General features: G+C 47.5%; 9 protein-coding genes across 9 annotated transcripts; 4 read left to right on the forward strand and 5 right to left on the reverse strand.

Moving 5' to 3' along the window:
* Positions 1-420: 420 nt before the first annotated feature.
* On the forward strand, positions 421-6,463 carry LOC132265729 (uncharacterized). Its single transcript, XM_059766497.1, has 4 exons — positions 421-1,280; positions 4,483-4,999; positions 5,546-5,662; positions 6,357-6,463. Exons 1-4 carry the CDS (start codon positions 954-956, stop codon positions 6,443-6,445), a joined length of 1,050 nt encoding a protein of 349 aa, XP_059622480.1. The 5' UTR covers positions 421-953; the 3' UTR covers positions 6,446-6,463.
* Positions 6,464-7,120: 657 nt separating this feature from the next.
* LOC132265731 (NF-kappa-B inhibitor-interacting Ras-like protein) lies at positions 7,121-7,956 on the reverse strand. Its single transcript, XM_059766498.1, has 2 exons — positions 7,673-7,956; positions 7,121-7,613 (listed from the first exon to the last, which is right to left on the reverse strand). The coding sequence occupies exons 1-2, from the start codon at positions 7,769-7,771 to the stop codon at positions 7,122-7,124; spliced, it is 591 nt and encodes a 196-aa protein (XP_059622481.1). The 5' UTR covers positions 7,772-7,956; the 3' UTR covers position 7,121.
* A 223-nt stretch (positions 7,957-8,179) lies between these two features.
* LOC132265727 (uncharacterized) lies at positions 8,180-10,633 on the forward strand. The gene is made up of 2 exons (XM_059766495.1): positions 8,180-9,660; positions 9,920-10,633. The coding sequence occupies exons 1-2, from the start codon at positions 8,293-8,295 to the stop codon at positions 10,061-10,063; spliced, it is 1,512 nt and encodes a 503-aa protein (XP_059622478.1). The 5' UTR covers positions 8,180-8,292; the 3' UTR covers positions 10,064-10,633.
* A 65-nt stretch (positions 10,634-10,698) lies between these two features.
* Positions 10,699-11,545, reverse strand: LOC132265732 (protein OPI10 homolog). Its single transcript, XM_059766499.1, has 3 exons — positions 11,387-11,545; positions 10,961-11,320; positions 10,699-10,888 (listed from the first exon to the last, which is right to left on the reverse strand). Exons 1-3 carry the CDS (start codon positions 11,420-11,422, stop codon positions 10,709-10,711), a joined length of 576 nt encoding a protein of 191 aa, XP_059622482.1. The 5' UTR covers positions 11,423-11,545; the 3' UTR covers positions 10,699-10,708.
* A 71-nt stretch (positions 11,546-11,616) lies between these two features.
* On the reverse strand, positions 11,617-12,322 carry LOC132265733 (H/ACA ribonucleoprotein complex subunit 2-like protein). The gene is made up of 2 exons (XM_059766500.1): positions 11,958-12,322; positions 11,617-11,892 (listed from the first exon to the last, which is right to left on the reverse strand). Exons 1-2 carry the CDS (start codon positions 12,197-12,199, stop codon positions 11,661-11,663), a joined length of 474 nt encoding a protein of 157 aa, XP_059622483.1. The 5' UTR covers positions 12,200-12,322; the 3' UTR covers positions 11,617-11,660.
* A 33-nt stretch (positions 12,323-12,355) lies between these two features.
* On the reverse strand, positions 12,356-13,811 carry LOC132265728 (zinc finger matrin-type protein 3-like). Its single transcript, XM_059766496.1, has 3 exons — positions 13,611-13,811; positions 13,270-13,539; positions 12,356-13,195 (listed from the first exon to the last, which is right to left on the reverse strand). The coding sequence occupies exons 1-3, from the start codon at positions 13,633-13,635 to the stop codon at positions 12,408-12,410; spliced, it is 1,083 nt and encodes a 360-aa protein (XP_059622479.1). The 5' UTR covers positions 13,636-13,811; the 3' UTR covers positions 12,356-12,407.
* A 590-nt stretch (positions 13,812-14,401) lies between these two features.
* Positions 14,402-16,723, reverse strand: LOC132265551 (glycylpeptide N-tetradecanoyltransferase). Its single transcript, XM_059766259.1, has 2 exons — positions 15,596-16,723; positions 14,402-15,209 (listed from the first exon to the last, which is right to left on the reverse strand). The coding sequence occupies exons 1-2, from the start codon at positions 16,436-16,438 to the stop codon at positions 14,643-14,645; spliced, it is 1,410 nt and encodes a 469-aa protein (XP_059622242.1). The 5' UTR covers positions 16,439-16,723; the 3' UTR covers positions 14,402-14,642.
* Positions 16,724-17,060: 337 nt separating this feature from the next.
* Positions 17,061-18,247, forward strand: LOC132265687 (ADP-ribosylation factor-like protein 1). Its single transcript, XM_059766444.1, has 4 exons — positions 17,061-17,246; positions 17,309-17,525; positions 17,586-17,823; positions 17,890-18,247. Exons 1-4 carry the CDS (start codon positions 17,243-17,245, stop codon positions 17,971-17,973), a joined length of 543 nt encoding a protein of 180 aa, XP_059622427.1. The 5' UTR covers positions 17,061-17,242; the 3' UTR covers positions 17,974-18,247.
* A 498-nt stretch (positions 18,248-18,745) lies between these two features.
* On the forward strand, positions 18,746-20,043 carry LOC132266147 (sodium-coupled monocarboxylate transporter 2-like). The gene is made up of 3 exons (XM_059766997.1): positions 18,746-19,437; positions 19,622-19,970; positions 20,038-20,043. The coding sequence occupies exons 1-3, from the start codon at positions 18,746-18,748 to the stop codon at positions 20,041-20,043; spliced, it is 1,047 nt and encodes a 348-aa protein (XP_059622980.1).
* Positions 20,044-20,900: the final 857 nt, after the last annotated feature.

The following is a 20,900-nucleotide window of genomic DNA, read 5'->3' on the forward strand; positions in this document are numbered from 1 at the left end:
GAAAATCACAAGAATTTCTGCCAATTCGCCACCCATCGAGCAACTCGGGTGAAAAACTTACATGTGAAAAGAATTCACGACATAGTAAAGTTGTAATCTTATCACACAAATAGTGTCGAAAGCCGAAAAGAAGGTCTTGTGCATGTATTTTGGCCTTATCAGCCAATTTTTCCGGGGCGCAGACGATGACTAAGGCACTCATTGCGCACTCTTTGCCATCTCTTTCGCACCAAATCCAGTGTGGAGATTACAATTACATAACCATTGATAAGGTGTTGAACAATTGTATTGAATGTGTGTCTGAAGAATGCTAATTCTTTCTGCGGTCTCGATGGTCATTTGGCAGATTGGCTCAAGATGGACACTTTTGGCGGAATTTCTTTACGCACTGTGACAAGAATTGCCTTCTAAAATCACCCCTAATCAACCCACTCAAGTGTGTATCTTCTGTATCTCTCTGTCTGTGTTTATTTATGTGGGCTTGGGTATAAAAAAAGCTCCCCATGCATCGGTCACAGTCGTTTTATCAACATCACACCTTGGCAATTGTACTCAACGCACTACTCCATGTGTTCCTCAGTCACTTGCAAACCGCCGAACTTGTCGCTGTTGGTGGAAAAATAATGCCAAAGAACATAAAATAAATGTCGGAGTTTTTTCTAATAGTGTTCTGTGAATGAAAAGAAGGAAAAACACACACAGTAGTCGTGTGAAAACAAGTGAACTTTCGCTAAAGTAATATTGATTATCGTGTCTTCAACCCAATAATTCATAACGTCCATCAGGCCAAAAATCAAGCTCTGTACGTGAAGAGATTTTAATGCGTGCGACAATCCGTACTCGGAAGTTCGGTGAAATGTGCAAAATTGCGAAGTGAATTTGCTGTTGGATTATTTTCAAATTGTCGCGCGATTGTTCTGTGCAAGGGTGTTGAGAAGTGTGCGCCGCCAAGGATGGCATCGGAAGGACCTCTGATCATTAAGTATCGCAATGAGTTGTACGACATCAGTGAGTTCGCCCACAAGCATCCCGGCGGAATTGGGACGCTGGGCGGCCTTGGCCAGAATGCCGACATCACGCAGCGCTTCGCCACGATGCCGCCGCACTCGGCGGCCGCCAAGTACCTCATGAAGGAGTACCGAGTGACCGGCGCGCCGAAGATGGAGCGAAACGGCCACACAGCCAACGGAATTCACCTCAATGGACACAATTATCACCATCGCGGCAAAGAAGCCAACAATAATGGCGATCTTCATGCCGCATTAGACGATAGCATGGAGGTAAATACGTGCTTTTGCATCACACTTTCAATTTTCTTCCGCAAACACACCGCACACGCCCAAGGGGGAGACAATGTGGTGAAAAGTGGTGTACAGCTTAGTCACAAGTATTGGATAGATTGTATTATTCAGTTTGCTACTTTGGATTTCTTACATCATTGACATTAAGCGCCTCGCGAGAAAAACCGAGATTTGTTCTCTATTATTATTTATTAGGGATATTTTAGGTTGATTTTGAAAATATTCTGAAATTATTTCTATAAACTTATCTCTAAATTGGTAATTAAAGTCTTAATTATGATTCTATTTTTCTAGGTTATGTGACTTTTTGAAAGACTAAATAACATGTAAAAGTAGAAAAACTCGATATTTTTCTTTCTACACTCTTTCTTTCTATAATGAATAATAAAAGACACAAAAATTACAATTAGAGTGGAAAAATTTTAGAATAATGTCTAAAAAAAATCTACAGCGTGGGCACTAATTATAGCTCCACTGTAGGTATCCAGGGTGTAGGTAGTCTGGGGCAAAAACAAAAAAAACCAAATATGGTGTTTGATTGCTTATCCATAGCCAAAACAAAACCCCCAATATGAGGCCCCTCCGCCAGATCCTAGGGATTCTAGGGAACTTTATCACTTTCTGGCCTGGCACTAATTATAGATCCACTTGGGAAATTTCACTATATCTCAGCGAAAAAAAATCGGAAAATTCTGAAAATCATAAGGATCCTTCATTTTGAGCCCAGAAACCATTTATCGTCGCCATACCCCGCCTCGGTCCTCCGTGGACCCCACTGTTAAAGGTCTTTGCCTTGCATAACACGATATTCCAAAATGGCTCCTCCGCAATGGGGCGGGGGGCCCAATGCCCATAAACTGCTTCATAGGGCAAGACTGAAGCCTTTTGAGTATAATTGGGCTATCTGACCCCGATTCCATCCTTGAATCCTGGCCTTAAGCACTTCTTCCAGGGTCTTTTTCTGCTTCTTTGGACCCAAACCACCCCAACCCCCGGGCCACCCCCAATGAAATGGGGCGAAAAGTTCTTAGGACACTTCTAGGAAACCCGTGGACCTTAGATCCGGGGATGGGTAGCGCCTCGGAGGGAGCGCCCTAACGTAGAACGAGAGCCAGTTGAAATTCAATGAAAAACCATACAATTTTAGGTGGTTTTCGACTGGGTCTCATTCCACGGTGTGGCGCTCCCTCCCAGGCGCTACCCATCCCCGGATCTAAGGTCCACGGGTTTCCTAGAAGTGTCCTAAGAACTTTTCGCCCCATTTCATTGGGGGTGGCCCGGGGGTTGGGGTGGTTTGGGTCCAAAGAAGCAGAAGAAAGCCTCGGAAGAAGTGCTTAAGGCCAGGATTCAGGAAGGGTATCGGGGTCAGAAATCCCAATTATGCTCAAAAGGCTTCAATCAAGCTCTGTGAAGCAGTTTATGGCCATTGCGCCCCCCGCCCCAATGCGGAGGAGCCATATTGGGCGATCATGTAGTACTAGGCAAAGACCTTTAACAGTGGGGTCCACGGAGGACCGAGGCGGGGTATGGCGACGATAAATGGTTTCTGGGCTCAAAATGAAGGATCCTTATGATTTTCAGAATTTTCCGATTTTTTTTCGCTGAGATATAGTGAAATTTCCCAAGTGGATCTATAATTAGTGCCAGGCCAGAAAGTGATAAAGTTCCCTAGAATCCCTAGGATCTGGCGGAGGGGCCTCATATTGGGGGTTTTGTTTTGGCTATGGATAAGCAATCAAACACCATATTTGGTTTTTTTTGTTTTTGCCCCAGACTACCTACCCCCTGGATACCTACAGTGGAGCTATAATTAGTGCCCACGCTGTAGTAAGAATGTTGTTAGTTAGATTTTAGTCAGTTTTCAGTTAATTTTCAGGGGATAAAATCAAAATTGACGGCAAAATTGCAGAAAATGTCGCTGATTTTGATTCTTCATACGAATCATTGTAGTGGTGTACAGATTTTGGCCATATTATCTCCCCCTTGACCGCGCGCAACATTGCGAAGACAGAGACGGCGAAGTGGTTCAGTAAATAAGACCTCGATTAGCGAGCTTGGCCGAAAAATCACTTTTGTGACTAGAATATTAGACAATCGTCTTTCAGACTGACTCAGAAGGGTTATCGACGATTCCTTCATTGCTTATTTCTTAATTAATATTTACTAAGTACTCTTGGCATTCGACGTGCGCGCAAACTGTCAACCTTTGCTGCAACGCTCGCTACAATCGCAACTCTATTTGCTTTAGCAACAATCAACATCAACTAGATCGGAGAATGATTTTACCAACATATATCTATGTGTGTAAATTTACGAACTGCATTACTTCCGTTTAGTGACTTTTTTTTTCAGCATCGCAAAGTTTTTGCTTCAATATTTATTTTGAGGTTGTTTACGCTGGCTTTTTATTTGGCCAAATTACAGAATTGTTGACAAGTTCAGCAAGTTGGATTTATGTAAAAAGTTTATCCTTCAATAAATTCAGTGTCTCTTATTTTATCCACATGTTTGTAGAGAAAGATGAGAATTTGAAAAGCTTCGCAATGACAAATTCAACCACTCAACAAAAGCTCACGCTAAATAATGAGAAAGGCGACTTTTAAGTTGCTAAATCAATATATAGAATTTAACTATTTGCTTTGCTTTGAATTCTTCTTCACTATTTTTCGTCATTTTAAAAAAGAAGTCATTATGATTTACGGCGGAAAACGTTTTCTATCTTACGAGAATCATTGTGAATGAAGGGGAAGATAATATGGCTAAAATCTGTACACCAATTTGAATCTAACTGTCAATTTCATAATTATGATTAAGACTTTTTTTTGGCGGTTTTCTTCTAAAATTCAATCAACATTTATTCTGAATTAGAATCTTTTTGGCTCAAAATTTGATTGTTTGATTTGTGGGAAAATCAAAGTTGTGAGCCAAAAATTGCGAAAAATGAAGCACTTCCACTTCCTAAGGCTTCTACAGATTCTGTACACCACTTCTGCCCACATTATCTCCCCCTTGTGTTGAGTTACTTATACAATTTGTTCTTTTATGTTCACGAACTGTTATTAATATTGAACTTGATACACATATTGTGCAATTAAAACTTTCCAGTTCATTTCCTCGCTGCAATCTTATGAATGTATCATGGTGGCGATCTATAAGGCTGAAAGTGATTTCCCTTTTTCAGTACCTCGTGGATTGGTCGGCGGCCATGGTGCCGCAAATAGGAAAGCTCGGCCGGGATTATGTGGAGTGGGTAAATAAGCCAGTCGATCGGCCGCTGCGCCTCTTCGGTCCGTGGTATCTGGAGATGTGCACGAAGACGCCGTGGTTCATTGTGCCCACATTCTGGATCCCAGTGATCATCTATCTAGTCATTAAGGGCAGTCAGCATGTGACAATCATCGACACTGAGCCACCGATCGTCCAGATTGCTCTGTGCTTCGCCACTGGTGTCTTGCTGTGGACTCTGCTGGAGTATTCGCTGCATCGCTGGGTCTTTCACATGGACACGAAGGAGATGAACAAGTACTTCGCCACTTTTCACTTCCTCATCCACGGACTGCATCACAAAGTGCCATTCGACCCATATCGCCTGGTCTTCCCGCCCGTGCCAGCCATGATCATCGTCTCCATTCTCTATCCGCCAATTCTGCTCCTCTTCCAGTCCTACTCACTCGTCGGCCTGGCCGGTGGTCTCACAGGTGAGAAAAATGCATTTTCTCTTCTTTCATCACTTCTTAGACTTCAGCAACATACATTAGGGAACAAAGTCACACTCTTGTCTGCCCTTTTTATGAAAAGTGGTTTAATTTTTTAAGATTCCTTGGGTCATCAGCTTTCCGAAGATGCCTCACTTGAGCGCCCTAGACGCCCAGGCTCTCCTCTTGGAGCCTATTTTCCCCCCTTTGCGGCACATATGTGCTAATATCTCACCCAATTTTCCACAAATTTCCCCCAAATTCGACCAAAAGACTCAAAATAAATAAGACATGATTTTGAAGTAAAAAAAATTTGGTGATGAAATTAAAAATGCTCTATTTTTTTGGTGGGAATTGAATTTGAAAGGCTCAAAGATGTTTGAAATATTGCGAAAAATCATAAATTAATCTGAAAAGAGGACTGAAAAAAAGGAAATTTCACAGATTCTATTGATGTTATTTTATCAGGAAAGCCAAACCCGTTGAAATACAGATTCTTTTGCAACTTGAAATCTTTAAAGAATTGTCTCTCTGTTGTGTACTTCCCAGGCTACGTGGTGTACGACATGATTCACTTCTACCTCCACTACGGCAGTCCATCGGGTGGTCATTTGTACTTCATGAAGCGCTACCACTATCAACATCACTTCGTTCATCATGATAAAGGTAAGAGAATCCGCGAAATGATTGCACAACACACGCGAAATCTTATCGATCAGCAACAATGGATTTTACACTACATTTCCATGTCCATCGGCTTTTTTCTTCTGTCTTTTTGCATTTGTATTATTGCCGCTGGAAAACATTTTATTGCCATTCTCAATGTCATTGATAAGAATCGAATAATGCTGTGAAAGCGCCTCTTTGGCATGTGAGCGAATCCAGGAAGTCAATGACAGGCATTATCTATGCAATTGATATTGTATTGGATACGCAATAAATTATTACACATTTGAGGGGAATTTATCAATTTAAATTTGGGGCACTAGAGCAGAACGCAGCAATTCGCAACCTTATCTGTCGTTATCATTCTCAAGTGGAGCTGTTAATCGAACTGTTTCTGTTTCTTTTTGATGATCGTTTGAAAGAGAATTTTGTGAACTCATCGTGAACAAGCAATTTTTTCCATGTTCACGATCGGAAAAGAATTTAGGAAATTACTTGGAATTTACTAAAAACATGCAAAATATAAGAAATTCAGGTTAATCTCTTAACTTAAGAGAATGGCAATGAACAATAGAAATTCCTCAGACGCCAATTGGGGAATAAAATGTTCTAAGAATAGCAAAATCACGTTGACTTGTGAAGCACAACAAATCGTTCACGAAAACAGTAAAGCCAAAAATATGATCCATTTCAGGTTTCGGCATAAGTTCATCGATGTGGGATGATGTTTTCGGCACGAAAATCCTACTCAGAAGTCTTCAGTATATCCTTCGGTGGAGATAGAAGAAAATTCTGTTCTTTTTTTTTTACTTTGGAATTGTATAAATAATAAATTTATTTCAACTCTTCTTTGGATTTTCATGGAGGAAAAATTCAAAGGTTGAGGAATGAATTTAAAAACTATTTAATACATTTTTTTCTTCTTTTTCTTCATTCGTCTCTCAGAAAAAGCGTTAACAACCAAAATTTGCTGTCCTTTGTCACTTTGTGAAGCTCTAAGCAATCGATGCAACTTTACCTTCATAGCGCATTTTAAATAAGCTGTCAAAGTTGTGAATTGGTAAAAGTTCGATGCAACATTGCGATTTGTAACTTTTATGAAAGTGGAGAATTCATTTTTTGCTTGTACTGAAATTATTTCTTCGCGCAAATTCTACAGGTTATGTGTTTCCGGACATCCTTTGATATTTCCCAAGGCAACTGTTTGACTTCCCAAAGTGTTTAAAAGCACCATTTGATTCTATATCGTGTTCACGCGCAAGAAAATATGACTGTGCTGAAATATTACAGCTAAAACATCTTTCCGAGCATTCTGATCAGCAGAATACTTCAAGAATGTCAAGATCAGTCACTGAGTTTATAGCGAATTCGTAACTTTTACGAATCGAAATGCGAAGTCTGCAATGTTGCAACGACCCTTCAGAGTTGCATAGGACGCGTCGGATTGGATCGCGCGTGGTCAGTAGTTGAGGGAGTTCTTCTGCGTGAGTTTGCTGAGCTGCGGGAAGGCGCTCTTGGTCTGCGGCACGTGAATTCTGGCGGCGAGACTGATGAAGGGCTCGTAGAGCGAGGCTCGCTCCATTGCGTTCACCACGTAGTGCTTGAAGCGCTCGCGGGCGCACCAGATGTTCGCCCGATTGAGGATGGCCTCAGCGGGATCCATGCCGCCGCGGTGGCCGCGCATGTGCATATTGGCCACGACGATCACGATCATCTCCTTCTTGTCCTTGCACTTTTCAATGTCACTCTTCACGCCCGCCAGGATGTCCAGACTGGCCGGATCGCTGGGATCGTACACCAGCACGAAGGCGTCCGACAGCTGGAAGTACTGCCGCGGCAGCTGGATGTTCCCCTGCAGCCCGGCAGTGTCGAAGATGCGCAGCAGATCGCGCGCGCCGCGTCCGGTGTCGATGCTCGCCACGTAAGTGTCTTCAATGGTGGGATGAAGTTCCTGCAAGAAGTCAATGTCTCAGCCAGCAATCTCACAATCCCATCCAGCTGCGCACTCACCGAGTCCGGAGTGATATTTCCACAGATTAGCTGCTCAATGATCGCCGTCTTCCCAACGCCTTTCATTCCGCAAATCAACACTTTGCCCACTTTCACCATTTCTCGTGTGAAATTTCACTGCTGCACTTCAACCTCGGAGCGTTCTTGAGGGTTTCATCAAAGGAAAAACTACACTAATTCCACACACGAAGGGTGAAAAGTACCCTCAAATAGGAAAAACAACAACAGGAAATCTCAGAGTGAAAAAAGCAAAACAACTGACTACGTTGAAGTTTTTACCGGGAAACACACAATCAAAGTACACTGCAAATTCCCGATGATGTGCCACATTTACGGTGTATCCAGTAAGTCCTTCACAGATTCTCCCTTTTCATGTAAATTCTGGCCATTAAGAATTTCCATCACGATGAAAAATGTTGAAACATATGCACGAAATTGCAGAATCTCGTGAGCGCAACCCTTTTTGCGCAGTGTTTTCGCCATCTGTCAACATTCCCGATTCGCAGTCGCGGCGCTCGCGTTTATTTTGGCCACTGTGATTTGCGACTCCGCGGGCAGAGGAAGAGAGACTTCTCGCAGCGAGAAGAGAGTGCAGATGTGAGGCAGTGCGTGCGCCGAAGATGAGTGACCAGGATGATCTGCCGCAGTGCTCGCAGCCGCCCACGACAATCACGCCGCGGAGCTCGCTGGGCTCCGGCGCGGCGTTGTCGTACAGTAGCGGCTCCTCGATCTCGCCGTCGAGCAGCAGCAGTTCGCAGGGCAGCGCCAAGTCCGCCGTGTCCGAGTGCCTGGGCGCCTGGCTCAACTACCTGCAGATCATGAACAACCTGTGCTCCTCCGGCCACCGCCTGGCGCAGACCATCGCCACGCTGGAGCAGTGGATCAACGCCGACCAGCAGGCGCCGGCGCCGCATCTCGCCGCCAGCCAGTTCACCAGCGCCTGGGACGACCTGGCCAGAGCCACTGTGGTGGCCACGAGCACCGTGAAGTCGCACATCGTCACGGTGCTGCAGGACTACGTCACGCAGCCGCTGGGCGCGTTCGCGGAGCACCAGGAGGGCGAGATGCTGCGCGTGAAGGAGCACAACCAGCACGTGGTGATGGAGAACGCCCAGACGATGATCAATCTGCAGCACCAGTTCTGCGTGGCCAGCTACGACTCCTTCTCGCACCTGATGTGCTGCTTCGTGTGCCAGGCGCCCGTGGGCGGCGCCCACGATCCGGACTGCGCCCTGCTGCAGCCGCAGCCGCCGTACACCAAGCTGCAGCACACCGCCGACCCGCGCTCGCAGACACCGTCGCCGCACTTCCGCGAGCCCGGCGGCGGCGGCCGGCAGGAGATGTTCCGCATGCCCATCGAGGGCAGGGCGCTGCTCTTCGGCTCCGGCTCCACGCAGAGCTCCAGCGACCACAGCTGCTCGCTCACGGGCACCGCCCTCGAGCAGACGCGCGGCCCGTCGCCGCACCACGATATCCGCGGCCCCAGTCCCGTCCAGGGCTTCCTCGAGACCATCCGCGGCCCGCTGCCCAATCCCGGCCACCTGCTGGGCATGAAGGCGCCCTTCTACCGCGGCTCGCGCAGCCCGCTCAACTTCCCCATGCTCTTCCCGCTGAACCAGCGGCGCTGGAGCGAGGCCGCGGCCGGCGAGGTGAGCGCCGAGGCGAGCCTGGACGCCGAGAGCCAGATGCGGCGCTGGTCGATGCCCTGGGAGGCGTCCAAGAGCGACCGCAGCACGGTGTCCTGGCACCAGACGCGCCTCATGCCCGTGTCCAAGCTGGCCGCCGTGCCGATCTCGTCCAAGTCCGGCAGCGACCGGAGCCAGAGCACCACGCCCGACTCCGTGTGGCAGTCGTCGCTGACGAGCCAGGACGGCCTGGCGGAGGCCATCCAGCTGCTGTCCTGCCGCCCAGCCACTCGCCCGCAGTTCGCGCCGCCCATCCACCACGTCACGCAGCCGCCGCCCTTCATCGAGGAGCCCCACACGTCGGTGAGTGTCGCGACGCCCAATTCCCGCTCAAGCTCAGCCTGTGTCAAGCGTCCAGAGATACGGATGAGTCAAAACAGCCCTTGGAATTCGCGCTAAAACCAAGCTCAAAGGAGAGAAATTTGCCAAAAATCACTGCGACTTCACTGAAAAGTCTTCGTGTGTGACTCAGAATAGCAAAGATTGCTTGAACTCTAACACATATCTTTAACATTCCTCAGTTTTAGTGGGAATACTGACGGATGTGTTTTGGCTCTTTCAGCAAATTCTGCAGAACATCGGACCGTTCGGCTTGTGGCCCACAATACCGAATCCCAGTCTGCAGCGCGTCCACGAGCGCCATCCGCCCTTCATTAAGTTCCCACCGGACAAAGCGTACGACGGAAGCGCTCAGCCGCCGTCATAAAAGTCTCTAAGACAGGCGTGAACTGCCAAAGAATTCTAATTTCTCTATTTCTACAAATGATCGAATTTATATTACAAATAGTGAGAATGTTTCTTAAAAAATCCCCTTTCATAACCAAAATCAAGGAATCGTGTTTATCGTGTCTGCACACTTTTCTGCTGATTCGCGTCCCGGAATTGTGTGTTTGTGTGTGTGTTTTTGTGGCCTAAAAGTGGCCGTGGAAAGAGGCGCGCGAGCTTTTCTTTTTATTCCCCATTCTCACTCTCAATGTTGTGTGGCATTATTTTTTTTTTGGGGTGGCAGATAAAGATATATACCAAAAGAAAAAAGGAAGTAAGAAAAATAATTGTGAATTTTTTGAAGAATTCAAAAGGCAAAAGAGAAAATTGCTCGAAGTCGGTGTGATATTATTAATAGTATGTAAATTAATGTTTAATCTCGCGTAAATTAGTATTAATTGTATTACTTTTTACTCCACCTTTTCAATATGACAAAAAAGGACACAAAGAAGTATTCAAGAAAACTTTGTATACCAACAAATTTATGATGCGGAATTTGCATGTCAGCGAAATGGAAGGAAGAAAAGAAGGAATAAAGAGAGCAAATCCCAGCAATTCTTCACGCATGTTATTATTTAAAGCAATTTTATGACTTCCAGAAGTTGGGATTCTGCTGCAGGCGTCGCTGGAAGTTCGTGTACCATGTCTGGAGGGTGGAGAGGGGCACGAAGGTCTCCGCTGAGTGCGTCACGGCGAAGCTCGAGGCGTAATTGAAGAAGTTCTCCAGCATCTTCTGCCCAAATTGCAGGTAATTCGTGACGCTCGTCTTGATTTTTTTTTTTGCAAAACAGAATCAGATCAATACTCCCGAGGTCTTTGGGCGTGCTGTGGAACTCACCACGGACGGCGTCTGCTGGACAACGCTGGCCTCCAGCTCCACGGAGACGCCAATCTGGGCGATGTGAGAAATTGGCTGCGCGCCAAACACGTTGCTGGTCGGATTGTCCTGCATCTCATTCAGCTTCTTCAGCTGCGATATCCTGAAGATGCACGAGGGCTTTGTGTTGCTGATGTAGCCCAAGTACTGCCAATTGGGCGGCGCATTGGGATCCGGCCAGCTGAAGTACACAGCGCCGGCCATGCCTTCCGGGAGCGCCACGGCGCCCGTGAGGAACACCACGATGTGATTGATATTGTCGGCATCGGAGATGTTGAAGAGGAACTGCGATTCGCCCACTTGCTGAAAGTCCGTCTGTGGCTGTGGCGGAAGAGATTCAACAACATAACCTATAAATCTTGGGCATTTTATGTGTGTGAAACTCACCAATCGCCCGGACACAATAACACCCATGATATTCATGGCTTGAGACTGAAATCACTCTGCGCTTAAGTGAGATTCAGAGAATCATGATAATTCTTCCTCTGCTTTGGCGTCTTTTTTTCTCCCAGGAGAAAATTTGGCTGCACAAAATTCGCTTCTTTTGACAAACAGGACAAAAAGTGTCAACAAAGCCCAAGGCGCGCAATTTGTCCGAAACTTCCGAAAAGCCGGCATTATTTTCTCAAAGAATTCTTTTATTTATAAAGCCCAATGCGTCTTACGACGGCACAGGAAGATGTGTCACCTCTGTTGAGCACTCATCGAAGAGCTCCTTATACTCCGGATGTTCCCTGACCAGCACCGTCACGGAGGCTCTCTTGACACCCAACGCCTGTCCCAAATCCGCCCGGCTGGGCACATAAACGTACGGGATGCTCTTCTCCTCGCACACAGCCGGCAAGTGACAAATCATGTCCACAGGACGCACATCCCCGGCAAAGACAACCAGACTGGAAAGAAGAAAACATTTAAGAAAAGTGCCACTAAAGAAACTCATTGTTTGACTTTTTCTCACCCAGTTTCACCCTTCCGGATGCGCTTCTGCACATCCTTCAGTCCATTTCGCAGGTAAGTCTTCTGTTTGGTGGCCTTCTTGATGAGTTTGAAGCACTTCTTGGCCAGCTTCTTCGACGCCATGGGCTTGGCAATTGGCGTCACATAAGCCAGCTTCTCCTCATAACTCTCCGCGTCCTCCTTCTTGATCACCACCTCCTCCGCGTTCTCCTGCACCTCTGTCTCCTTCTTCACCTTGCCCATCTCGCGTGTCGAGTGGAAAATGTCGGGGAAATTGAGAGAAAAGCGGAACACCACGTGGTGTCAAACAATAATACAACAGCTGTTTTGGTCCGGAAAGCAAGGCTGCCAACCGTTCGTCGGCTGCATCAGAAAGTGGAGAAAAAGTGTGTTAGAGGGCAGTAAACATCTATTCTTCATCCGTTCAGAATGTGTGTTTGGAACAGAGAATCTATGCTTGGGACATCTTCAGCTTCTTCATGTGCCTCTTGCTGTTGAGGTGCTGGTTGAAGAGGTGCTCGTTGTTCACGGTGACATCGCAGGAGGCGCAGTAGTAGTTCCCGGACGGCGTCCGGTTGATGGAGATGTCCCTCTTTGGCGGAATACTGTTGGGCAGCTGCTGGATCACGCTCTCCATCACGGTGTCGTTGTCGCTGGGCGGGATGGTGGCGGCTGTGGAGGCCTTGAGGCGCTTGCTGTGCTTCGCGCCCTCCAAGTGGATCTTCATCTGTGACTCCGACGACACTGAGATGCTGCAGAGACTGCAGAAGCTGCCCTGACTAGAGCTGGCGACCGGCGGTGGCTTCACGAATGCCTCGCCGATGCCGAAACGGCCCGAAGGATCCTGGCTGGGCTTTGTCATCTGCCTCACCCACTTGCCATCTGTGTTGTAGAAGCCGGCGCCTGACGGCTGTCCGCGGCCCGAGGCGGCGAGATTGTGCTTGCGGCCCGTGTAGTGTGTCCGGGCGTGCTGCAAGGATGTCAGTGGGATGTCGCAGACGTCACAGTGGAAGGCATTGGGGCCCACGGGACCCTCCTTGTTGGCCTTCTGGCGCTGCCTCACCGGCTGGCCAGTCTTCTTCGACCACTCCAGCAGCCAATTGTTGATCTTCTTCTCGTGATTCTTCGATTCATAGTGCATGTTTGCCGTGGACACAGAATTCAGCTTCACGCTGCACAGATCGCAACACAGTGGCTTCATCAGCGCCTTCAGCTCCGCAGGAAAATCCTCCCCGAGCACTGGAAGAAGGACAGACAGCAGATCGAGAGGGTGAATCAGAGGGAAAGTCAGCAATATTGTCAGCGCTTCTCACTCTCAATCAATGCGTTTGCCATTCGACGCCTCTTAACACTCTCCTCCTGTCCATCATCCGCGTCCACTTCCATCCCAACCGGAGCCTCGTCATTCTTCCTCTTCGCCGGACGCTGGAGACTTGCGACTGTCAACTTCTGGAAGCGCTCAGGTGTGTTCTGTTGCTCGAAGATGTTATCCAGCACGCTGGAAAAGGGCGCAATTTCTGCGGACTCCTCAATCTTCAGTGGAATCCTAAAGTTGGCATTATACTGCGGATAATTGTACTCTCCTGTGGGCAAAAGACGGCCAAAACACCGTGAATAATTTGCAACATGCGTGGAAAATCTTCTATTCTCTCACCTGTAAATGAAGACTTTGCATTCATTTGGTCACTTTGGCTGCGAAGACACAATTTTCGTTTTGGGAAAACTATCAGAATACGCCGCAAATACGAAAGAGTTCTTCCACTGACAATCAGGACAAATGACAAGACAGCGTCGGATGCATCAGCCAATATCACATCGACAATCAGACATTGGGATTTCACAAGGGGCAGATAATGCGATCAAAAGTGGTGGACAGCTTTTAAACGAAGACATTTGAGTCATTTTCTAACTTATTTTTCTTTGAAAAATCGATTTTATAGCTTTTTCTAGGTCATGTGATAGATTTAAAACAGATTTTGACCAGTAAAACAACTACAACATACTAAAATTTAAAGAAAATGCATGGTTTCGTTTTCGAGTAATTTGATTTTAAAGTTTTGAAAATAATTTTACGACTCTAGCGCCCCTAGCGGTGGTTATATCAAGTAATAATGTTTAGGTGAGAGATTGCATTTTACGAAACCTTTCCAATGAGCTTTAAATTATTCAAATCGGTTAATTAGAAGTGAAGTTATGGTCATTAAAGGTTTCAAAATTTGGACCTCAAAATCTAGGGTGTGGATGGACCTAGATCCTTACGCGATGGTTCGTTGGATAGGTCATAATGCCAGCTATAATATACCAAAAATTTAAGTCTGATCCATGCCAAAGGGGCTGAGAAAATGAGAAAATTCTTTTTTGGAAATGTTCAAAATGGCGTACAAATGATCCTGAATGTCTTATTTCAGCCGACAGAGGGACAATCGTGGCAAATAAGAGCACGAATTCACTTTCTAAATTCTCTTTATTCCTCGTAAGTCAACCTATTTTACACAGAAATAGTTTCTCTCCATCGCACTTCATCACGCCAAGTGAATTTCATGCCACGACAAAATGCTACAAGAATGCTCCTCCGCACATCCCCAACCGCAGACTTTGATATTTGCGCCAAAGAAGAGAGTGCAAAGACGCCAGGAAAGAGGGAGCGGGGCGTGAAGATGGGGAGCGCGCGCGCGTGTGTGTCTGCTCAGAGCAGGATCAGACCAATGTCGTCGGGATTCATGCTGGGGCAGCGCCAGTTGTACAGATAGTACTGCAAATTGCCATCGCCAATGCCAAACTTCAGCTCCTGCAGGAACTTTCTGTTCTCCATCAGATCCAGCGCATTGAACACGTCAAAGTTGAGGCTCTTGGCCGAAATCAGGGCGTCCTGGATCAACTGTGGCCACGGTGTCACCGTCGACACGTTGTAGAACGAGTAGGCGGCCTTCACGCACTTGTGCACCGCGTGATGCATCACCGTGGACGGCAGCGTGTAGTAGCTCACGAGATCCGTGATCTCACCATCGCTGCTCACCACCACGAAGCTGTCCACGATGCCGTCGCGCGGCGTGATCCAGTGGCGAAACTCCTCCTCCGTGAACACGGGCGTCAAGTGGAACTTCCTCAGGTACGACGCCAGCAGCTTGTGCGCCGCCGGGATGTCCGCCGGCGTGAGCTTCCGGAAGCCGGGCGTCTTCGTTGTGTCAGGCAGTTTGTACAGTTTCACCGTTCGCTGCATCGTCATATTGCGCGTCAAGTGGGAGAAGTTCACCTGCAAATGGGCGTGAAAAGGTGTGAATTGGTGAGAAATTCAATTGGATTTTAGGTCATTTCAGCAGTTAATTTTCACATGGGAAATTGCCCCTTTTAACCATTCAATATTGCGAAGGAAATTGTGCAGGAAAAAGTCAATAAAAAAAAGAAAATGCACCATTTCGCGCAATCCATCACGAAGTGTCACATCAAAGACAGTCCAAGCGGAAGATGATAGACTGAAATCTGTACAATCATCTCTACTGAAGTCCTTGCTATCCAATGGACAAGGGCAGAAAGAGGGAGAGCAAATGCTGCCTGAAATTGCTGCAGCACTTTGGCATGGTGTACGCGAGACGTGCAAAAAAGGGAGCAAAAAGAGACAAAAGCGGCGGGATCACTGACCTCGATGAGTTTCCGGGGATTGAGGGAGCGATGCCAGTAGCGACACGTGGAGATGGGCTTGGGCAGCACCACACCAGCCGTGTACACAGCCTGAAAGATGCCCGTGAGGTTCACGCGGCGCGTGATCTCGCGAATTAGCACCGGCGCCACACGCTTGGCGCGCAGCTTCTTGTGCACGCACAGGAAGTTGATCTCCACCACGCTCTCCGTCTTGTCGTAGATGCGCACCTGGCCGGGAATGGCGGAGATGAAGCCCACCAGGCGGCCGGACTTCACCACGCGCACGCCCACGTGCCAATCGAGACGCCATCCGGGCGGCTGGAGCGCCCACTTGAGGAAGTCCGGCTGGTAGTCGAAGCGGAACATGGCATCCTCATCCTCCACGTAGTTCTCATTCAGCAGCGTGTACAGCTCCTGCAGCACGGCCGCCTGCGCGATCTCCAGCGTGTCCCACTTGAAGCCGTCCGGCAGCGAGTACGGCTCCTGCCGGATGGCGTCGACGTCGCGCGCCGCGTCGATGGGCTCATTCGTGCTGATGGTCTCGTCCAGCTTGGGCACCGGCTGTGTTGACCAGAACTTGAAGGAGCGCTGCTTGGCCTCGTCCGGCGTTCTGGGCGTTCGCATGAGATACTTGGAGCCCACCTTGAGCTGCTCCACCAGGCCGCGCACATTGCTCAGCACATCCTCGTTGGTGGTCTGCTCGGACTCCGCCACCTCCTCCACGGGCGCCGCCTCCTCTTTGGCATTCACCTCCTCGGGAGTGGCCGCCTCTGCCTTGCTGCGCTCCTTCCGTCTCTTCTGGCGCGCCTGTGACTTGCCTGGCACCTTCCCGTTCGCCTCCATCGCCCTGCTTTCCACTGTGTCACCTCTGGATGGGGTTCCTCGTCAGCCCTGACACGCCGTTCGCACAACTTGAGGGCTCTCTCCGCGATTTTTCGCACTATTTCTGCCGGCAGAAGTGGATTTTCGCCAATGACAAGCAAATTGAAGGTACTTTTCGACATTCCACATTTTTCGAACTACACTGAAAGAAAACATATCCGACTGTCAAATACGTGAAACACACATGAAACATGAATGAAACATAGTGAAAAAAGCCCGGAAGAGGCAGGAAAACCTATTTTCTTGGCCAAATACATACTCCAGAACAACACAGATCCTCTTTCAATTCTCTTTTGTGTTATTCCGTGCAGGACTTCCAACTGAAAAATTCTTTCTGGCCAAAGGAATATATCCCCATGACCTCGCTCCAGCCCGAACTGAGAAATTTCCGGGACTTCTGGGTGGTGCCAATATCTTCCTCTGGACTCCCCCTTTCCAACGTCCCATGATTTTTTCTGCAACTCTTCCATAGATAGTTCCTAGATAGTTCAGTCCAGTCTTCTCGCGATTTCCCGCCACGCCATCGCGATATATCGATAATATCGACAGCGTGGAACATTTGGCTGGCTTCGGCGATGACATGTGCCGTGTTTCACCGATGTCGTGTCAAAGCAGCTGTCACGGAACAAATTTTCTTCCTCCGCCAGGAAACAGTGGAAAAGAGCGAGTCAGGACGAGCTTTGGGGCACCGGAAGCTTCCTCGAGCGACACATTGTGATCTCTGCCCGTGCCTGGGAGCAGCAATATCGTGGTGACCACAGTACAATGGGTGAGTTGGAGGTGGACACGGTGTCGCCATGAGTGATTGTGGGTGTTTTCATCCCTTTGCAGGCGGCCTCCTCAGCTACTTCCGCGGCCTGCTGGGCTCCAGGGAGATGCGCATCCTGATCCTGGGCCTGGACGGCGCCGGCAAGACCACAATCCTGTACCGACTGCAGGTGGGCGAGGTGGTCACGACAATTCCAACAATAGGCTTTAACGTAGAGCAGGTCACATACAAGAACCTCAAGTTCCAGGTCTGGGATCTCGGCGGCCAGACGAGTATCAGGTGAGCACGGGCTGCGGGGGTGAGACTGAGGCTCTCTGACTCCTTGTGTGTGCCTTGCAGGCCGTACTGGCGATGCTACTACAGCAACACAGACGCCATCATCTACGTGGTAGATTCGGCGGACAGGGACAGGATAGGCATCTCAAAGGACGAGCTGCTGTACATGCTGCGCGAGGAGGAACTGGCGGGCGCCATTCTGGTGGTGCTGGCCAACAAACAGGACATGGACGGCTGCATGAGCGTGGCGGAAGTCCACCAGGCGCTAGGCTTAGACGCACTCAAGAACCGCACTTTCCAAGTGAGAGCCCTCTTCGGCCGTCCCCCTCCTGAGCGCCCCAATTGACAATCTTCCCTTGTCTTGCAGATATTCAAGACGTCCGCGAAGAAGGGCGAAGGCCTAGATCCTGCCATGGATTGGCTCTCGACGGCGCTGCAGTCGAGAAAATAGCCTCGCATCGCGAATCATTTCTACTATAAATTATTAAAAAGCATTATTAATTGTCTCTTTTGCGCCCCGACAGAAAACATGAGCGATGCATTTCTTTTTAAATCTTGATATCAGTGATTTTTTGGGCAGTGTGAAAATGTGGAAAAGTCATCATTTTGCACAATTCCCGAAAATGTTGTCAGAGAAAGAGAGATAAATTTATTCATAAATATATTGTAAAACTATTTGATAAATGATTGAAGATGAAGCTATGAATAGATGTGAGATGAACAAACTAAAAAAAAATCGTGTCTTTTTGACTCTTTTCAACATTTCTTGGGAGTTTCTTAACCCATTACGGAAATATCAATATAAAAGCTTTAGAAGATTGAAGGAAATCGATGGCGAATTGCAGACACGAAAATTTCCTTCTTGAAATCTTGATATCTTGGGTTTGTGTCTCAGATGAAAAGATATTCAATATTATGATTTCTTCAACATTCTGTTTATCTTTTTATGTCTTTTTTTTCTAATGTGAAGAAAATAAGCGTCGAATTGAATAGATTACTCTCACTTTAACATTTCTATCAGTTTTTCTCTGCATTGCGTCATCAAAATGAGTGATTTCATCAAAAAGTCCTATCAACATTTCTTCCCCGTGATAATATAATTTTAATTGACGCTTGGAGAGTATCTAGAAAAACTGGGACTTCCTCTCTAATAACTCTCAATGAAGTCACTTTCTGAGGCCTCAGGTCAGTACCTTTCTAACGTTCTCACATGACTGATCACGATGATCGCGAGCGCTGTCGTTCAATTCTCCGTCCTGGATTACTTCTGTTTCGCGATTGTGTTCATCGTGTCCCTGTCTATTGGCATTCACTATGCCATCCTGGCCAGAAAGCGCGGGTCCAACATTGAGGACTACCTCTTGGGCGGACGTAACATGAAACTCGTACCAGTGAGCTTCTCCCTAGTTGCCACTGCAGTTTCCGGCGCCACGGTTGTAGGCCACATCACAGAGACCTACGCCTACGGTCTCACCATGTGGATGTTCATAGTCATTGCTATGATTCGCTTGGTCGTCATTCAGTACATTTTCCTACCCGTTTTCTACGAACTGCAGCTCTTGTCGAGCTTCTCGTACTTGGAGCAGCGCTTCGATCGCACGGTGAAGAAGATTGCGAGCGCGATGTATCTCGTGGCGGGAATAATTTTCATGCCTATCGTTATCTATGTGCCCGCTTTGGCATTTCAAAGAGTGTCCGGACTCAATCTGTACGTAATTGCGGCGACAATCACTGTTCTCTGTATTGTCTACACTGCGATCGGTGGAATAAAGGCTGTCGTCTGGACTGACGTGTTTCAGCTTGTTCTCATCCTCACTTCCTCCATTGTGATCATGATCGTGGGCTTCAACAACGTGGGTGGCATGAGAAACGTATGGGAAGCCCTTGACCGAGGCGGAAGACTCGTATTTGTCAAGTATGATCACTTGTACCACTTTTACTTAACCCCCGAAAGATCTGAAACACAGAACTCCTTCGCAATGGTTTCACTGATCATTTGAAGATATTTTCATATCTCGTTTAATGGAGAAGACTATGTCCCTCAATGGGATATAATATCAAATAAGTACCTGGTTTAATCCTAGTTTTCCATCTCGTAGGCTTGATCTTGATCTGGAAGAGAGAGGAACTATTTGGGGCTACCTCTTCAGCCTCATTTTCGCGTCGATCTACCACATGGGCCTGAGTCAGAGCAGTATTCAGCGCTACACTGCACTACCGACTCTGCAGAAGGCTAAGCAGAGTCTCTGGATTCAGTTCGGAGTGTACATGATCATCATATTGACCGACTTGGCAATTGGCAGCATCATGTATGCCGCTTATGAAGACTGCGATCCTTTTAGCGCCGGTCTCATCGCGAAGATCGACCAGACGTTGCCGCACTTTGTCCAGGAGAGAGCCTCACTCTTTCCCGGCTTCAATGGGATCTTCATAGCTGGTATCTTCGCTGCCGGACTGTCGACAATCTCAACATATTTGAACACAATGAGCGGAACGATTTACAACGATTTTCTAGCCTTGAAACTCAAGAACGCAACCCAAGATCGAATCAACACTGTTATGAAATTATTGGTGGTGATTTTGGGACTTCTAAGCGTCCTCCTTATCTTGGCTATCGAACACATGGGAACAATCTTCACCCTCACTTTCCAATGCGTCACAATCACTGGTGTGGCGATCTTCGGCCTCTTCATCCTTGGAATACTCTTTCCACGAGCGAACTGTAAAGTAAGTTTTAACCATGAGGATAGATAAAGTGTTTCTGCGTCGAATTGTACTTTAAGACTCTTCTCACTTTATTCCAGGGCGCAAAAATCGGAGTCTTGATTGCCATCAGCGTTCTGGCAATCCTAATGATCGGTAACAATCTGTACAAGCATTCAGATCCTTTTCTACCAATGCGAACTGACGGCTGCTTGAGAAATGAAAGCTCAGTCGATCGGTCATCTGTGGTAAACCAAAGAAGCAACATTCCCTGGATTTTTAGGATTAACTTCCAATACTTTGCCCTCATCGGGCTGTCTTTCAACATCGGTTTTGGCTACTTCTTCAGCATTCTAACGGGCGGCGGTGAAGTTCACGACCAGCGACTTCTGGCCACATTCTTGAGGAAGAAAGTGCGCCAAGATCCGCTGCTAAGTCGCAGTGAAACGACAGCTTTTTGAGCGTGTGAATAAAGTTCACTTCAGTGCATCTCCGACTGATTCATTGCCATTCACACTGTGATCGTGTGAAAAGCACACCGAGAACTTGTGCTTTTGCTTCGCAACAACTCTCGTAAAAGACATGGAGGCAAAACACCTTAATGATATTCAAATGGAATCGAAAAAGTGTGAGGAAAGCCTGTTTTTCCTCCACAAGGGGCTCGTCTCATTAATT

The sequence above is a fragment of the Phlebotomus argentipes genome, unplaced genomic scaffold (assembly GCF_947086385.1).
Source record: "Phlebotomus argentipes unplaced genomic scaffold, Phlebotomus argentipes genome assembly contig_5, whole genome shotgun sequence".
In the NCBI taxonomy this organism is placed as follows: Eukaryota; Metazoa; Arthropoda; class Insecta; order Diptera; family Psychodidae; genus Phlebotomus; species Phlebotomus argentipes.

Excerpts from the sequence above, each read along its gene's own strand:
- LOC132265729 (XM_059766497.1), top strand. The coding sequence starts at position 954 with ATGGCATCGGAAGGACCTCTGATCATTAAGTATCGCAATGAGTTGTAC. Across the intron at positions 1,281-4,482 it reads CATTAGACGATAGCATGGAG|TACCTCGTGGATTGGTCGGC; the intron begins GTAAATACGTGC and ends TCCCTTTTTCAG. Across the intron at positions 5,663-6,356 it reads CTTCGTTCATCATGATAAAG|GTTTCGGCATAAGTTCATCG; the intron begins GTAAGAGAATCC and ends GATCCATTTCAG.
- LOC132265731 (XM_059766498.1), bottom strand. The coding sequence starts at position 7,771 with ATGGTGAAAGTGGGCAAAGTGTTGATTTGCGGAATGAAAGGCGTTGGG. Across the intron at positions 7,614-7,672 it reads GAAATATCACTCCGGACTCG|GAACTTCATCCCACCATTGA; the intron begins GTGAGTGCGCAG and ends GACTTCTTGCAG.
- LOC132265727 (XM_059766495.1), top strand. The coding sequence starts at position 8,293 with ATGAGTGACCAGGATGATCTGCCGCAGTGCTCGCAGCCGCCCACGACA. Across the intron at positions 9,661-9,919 it reads TCGAGGAGCCCCACACGTCG|CAAATTCTGCAGAACATCGG; the intron begins GTGAGTGTCGCG and ends TGGCTCTTTCAG.
- LOC132265732 (XM_059766499.1), bottom strand. The coding sequence starts at position 11,422 with ATGAATATCATGGGTGTTATTGTGTCCGGGCGATTG. Across the intron at positions 11,321-11,386 it reads TTATTGTGTCCGGGCGATTG|CCACAGACGGACTTTCAGCA; the intron begins GTGAGTTTCACA and ends CTTCCGCCACAG. Across the intron at positions 10,889-10,960 it reads TCCAGCAGACGCCGTCCGTG|ACGAGCGTCACGAATTACCT; the intron begins GTGAGTTCCACA and ends AAAAAAATCAAG.
- LOC132265733 (XM_059766500.1), bottom strand. The coding sequence starts at position 12,199 with ATGGGCAAGGTGAAGAAGGAGACAGAGGTGCAGGAGAACGCGGAGGAG. Across the intron at positions 11,893-11,957 it reads ATCCGGAAGGGTGAAACTGG|TCTGGTTGTCTTTGCCGGGG; the intron begins GTGAGAAAAAGT and ends TCTTCTTTCCAG.
- LOC132265728 (XM_059766496.1), bottom strand. The coding sequence starts at position 13,635 with ATGAATGCAAAGTCTTCATTTACAG. Across the intron at positions 13,540-13,610 it reads TGCAAAGTCTTCATTTACAG|GAGAGTACAATTATCCGCAG; the intron begins GTGAGAGAATAG and ends TTTTGCCCACAG. Across the intron at positions 13,196-13,269 it reads GGCAAACGCATTGATTGAGA|TGCTCGGGGAGGATTTTCCT; the intron begins GTGAGAAGCGCT and ends TCCTTCTTCCAG.
- LOC132265551 (XM_059766259.1), bottom strand. The coding sequence starts at position 16,438 with ATGGAGGCGAACGGGAAGGTGCCAGGCAAGTCACAGGCGCGCCAGAAG. Across the intron at positions 15,210-15,595 it reads ATCCCCGGAAACTCATCGAG|GTGAACTTCTCCCACTTGAC; the intron begins GTCAGTGATCCC and ends GCCCATTTGCAG.
- LOC132265687 (XM_059766444.1), top strand. Across the intron at positions 17,526-17,585 it reads GGCGGCCAGACGAGTATCAG|GCCGTACTGGCGATGCTACT; the intron begins GTGAGCACGGGC and ends TGTGCCTTGCAG. Across the intron at positions 17,824-17,889 it reads TCAAGAACCGCACTTTCCAA|ATATTCAAGACGTCCGCGAA; the intron begins GTGAGAGCCCTC and ends CTTGTCTTGCAG.
- LOC132266147 (XM_059766997.1), top strand. The coding sequence starts at position 18,746 with ATGATCGCGAGCGCTGTCGTTCAATTCTCCGTCCTGGATTACTTCTGT. Across the intron at positions 19,438-19,621 it reads GGAAGACTCGTATTTGTCAA|GCTTGATCTTGATCTGGAAG; the intron begins GTATGATCACTT and ends TCCATCTCGTAG.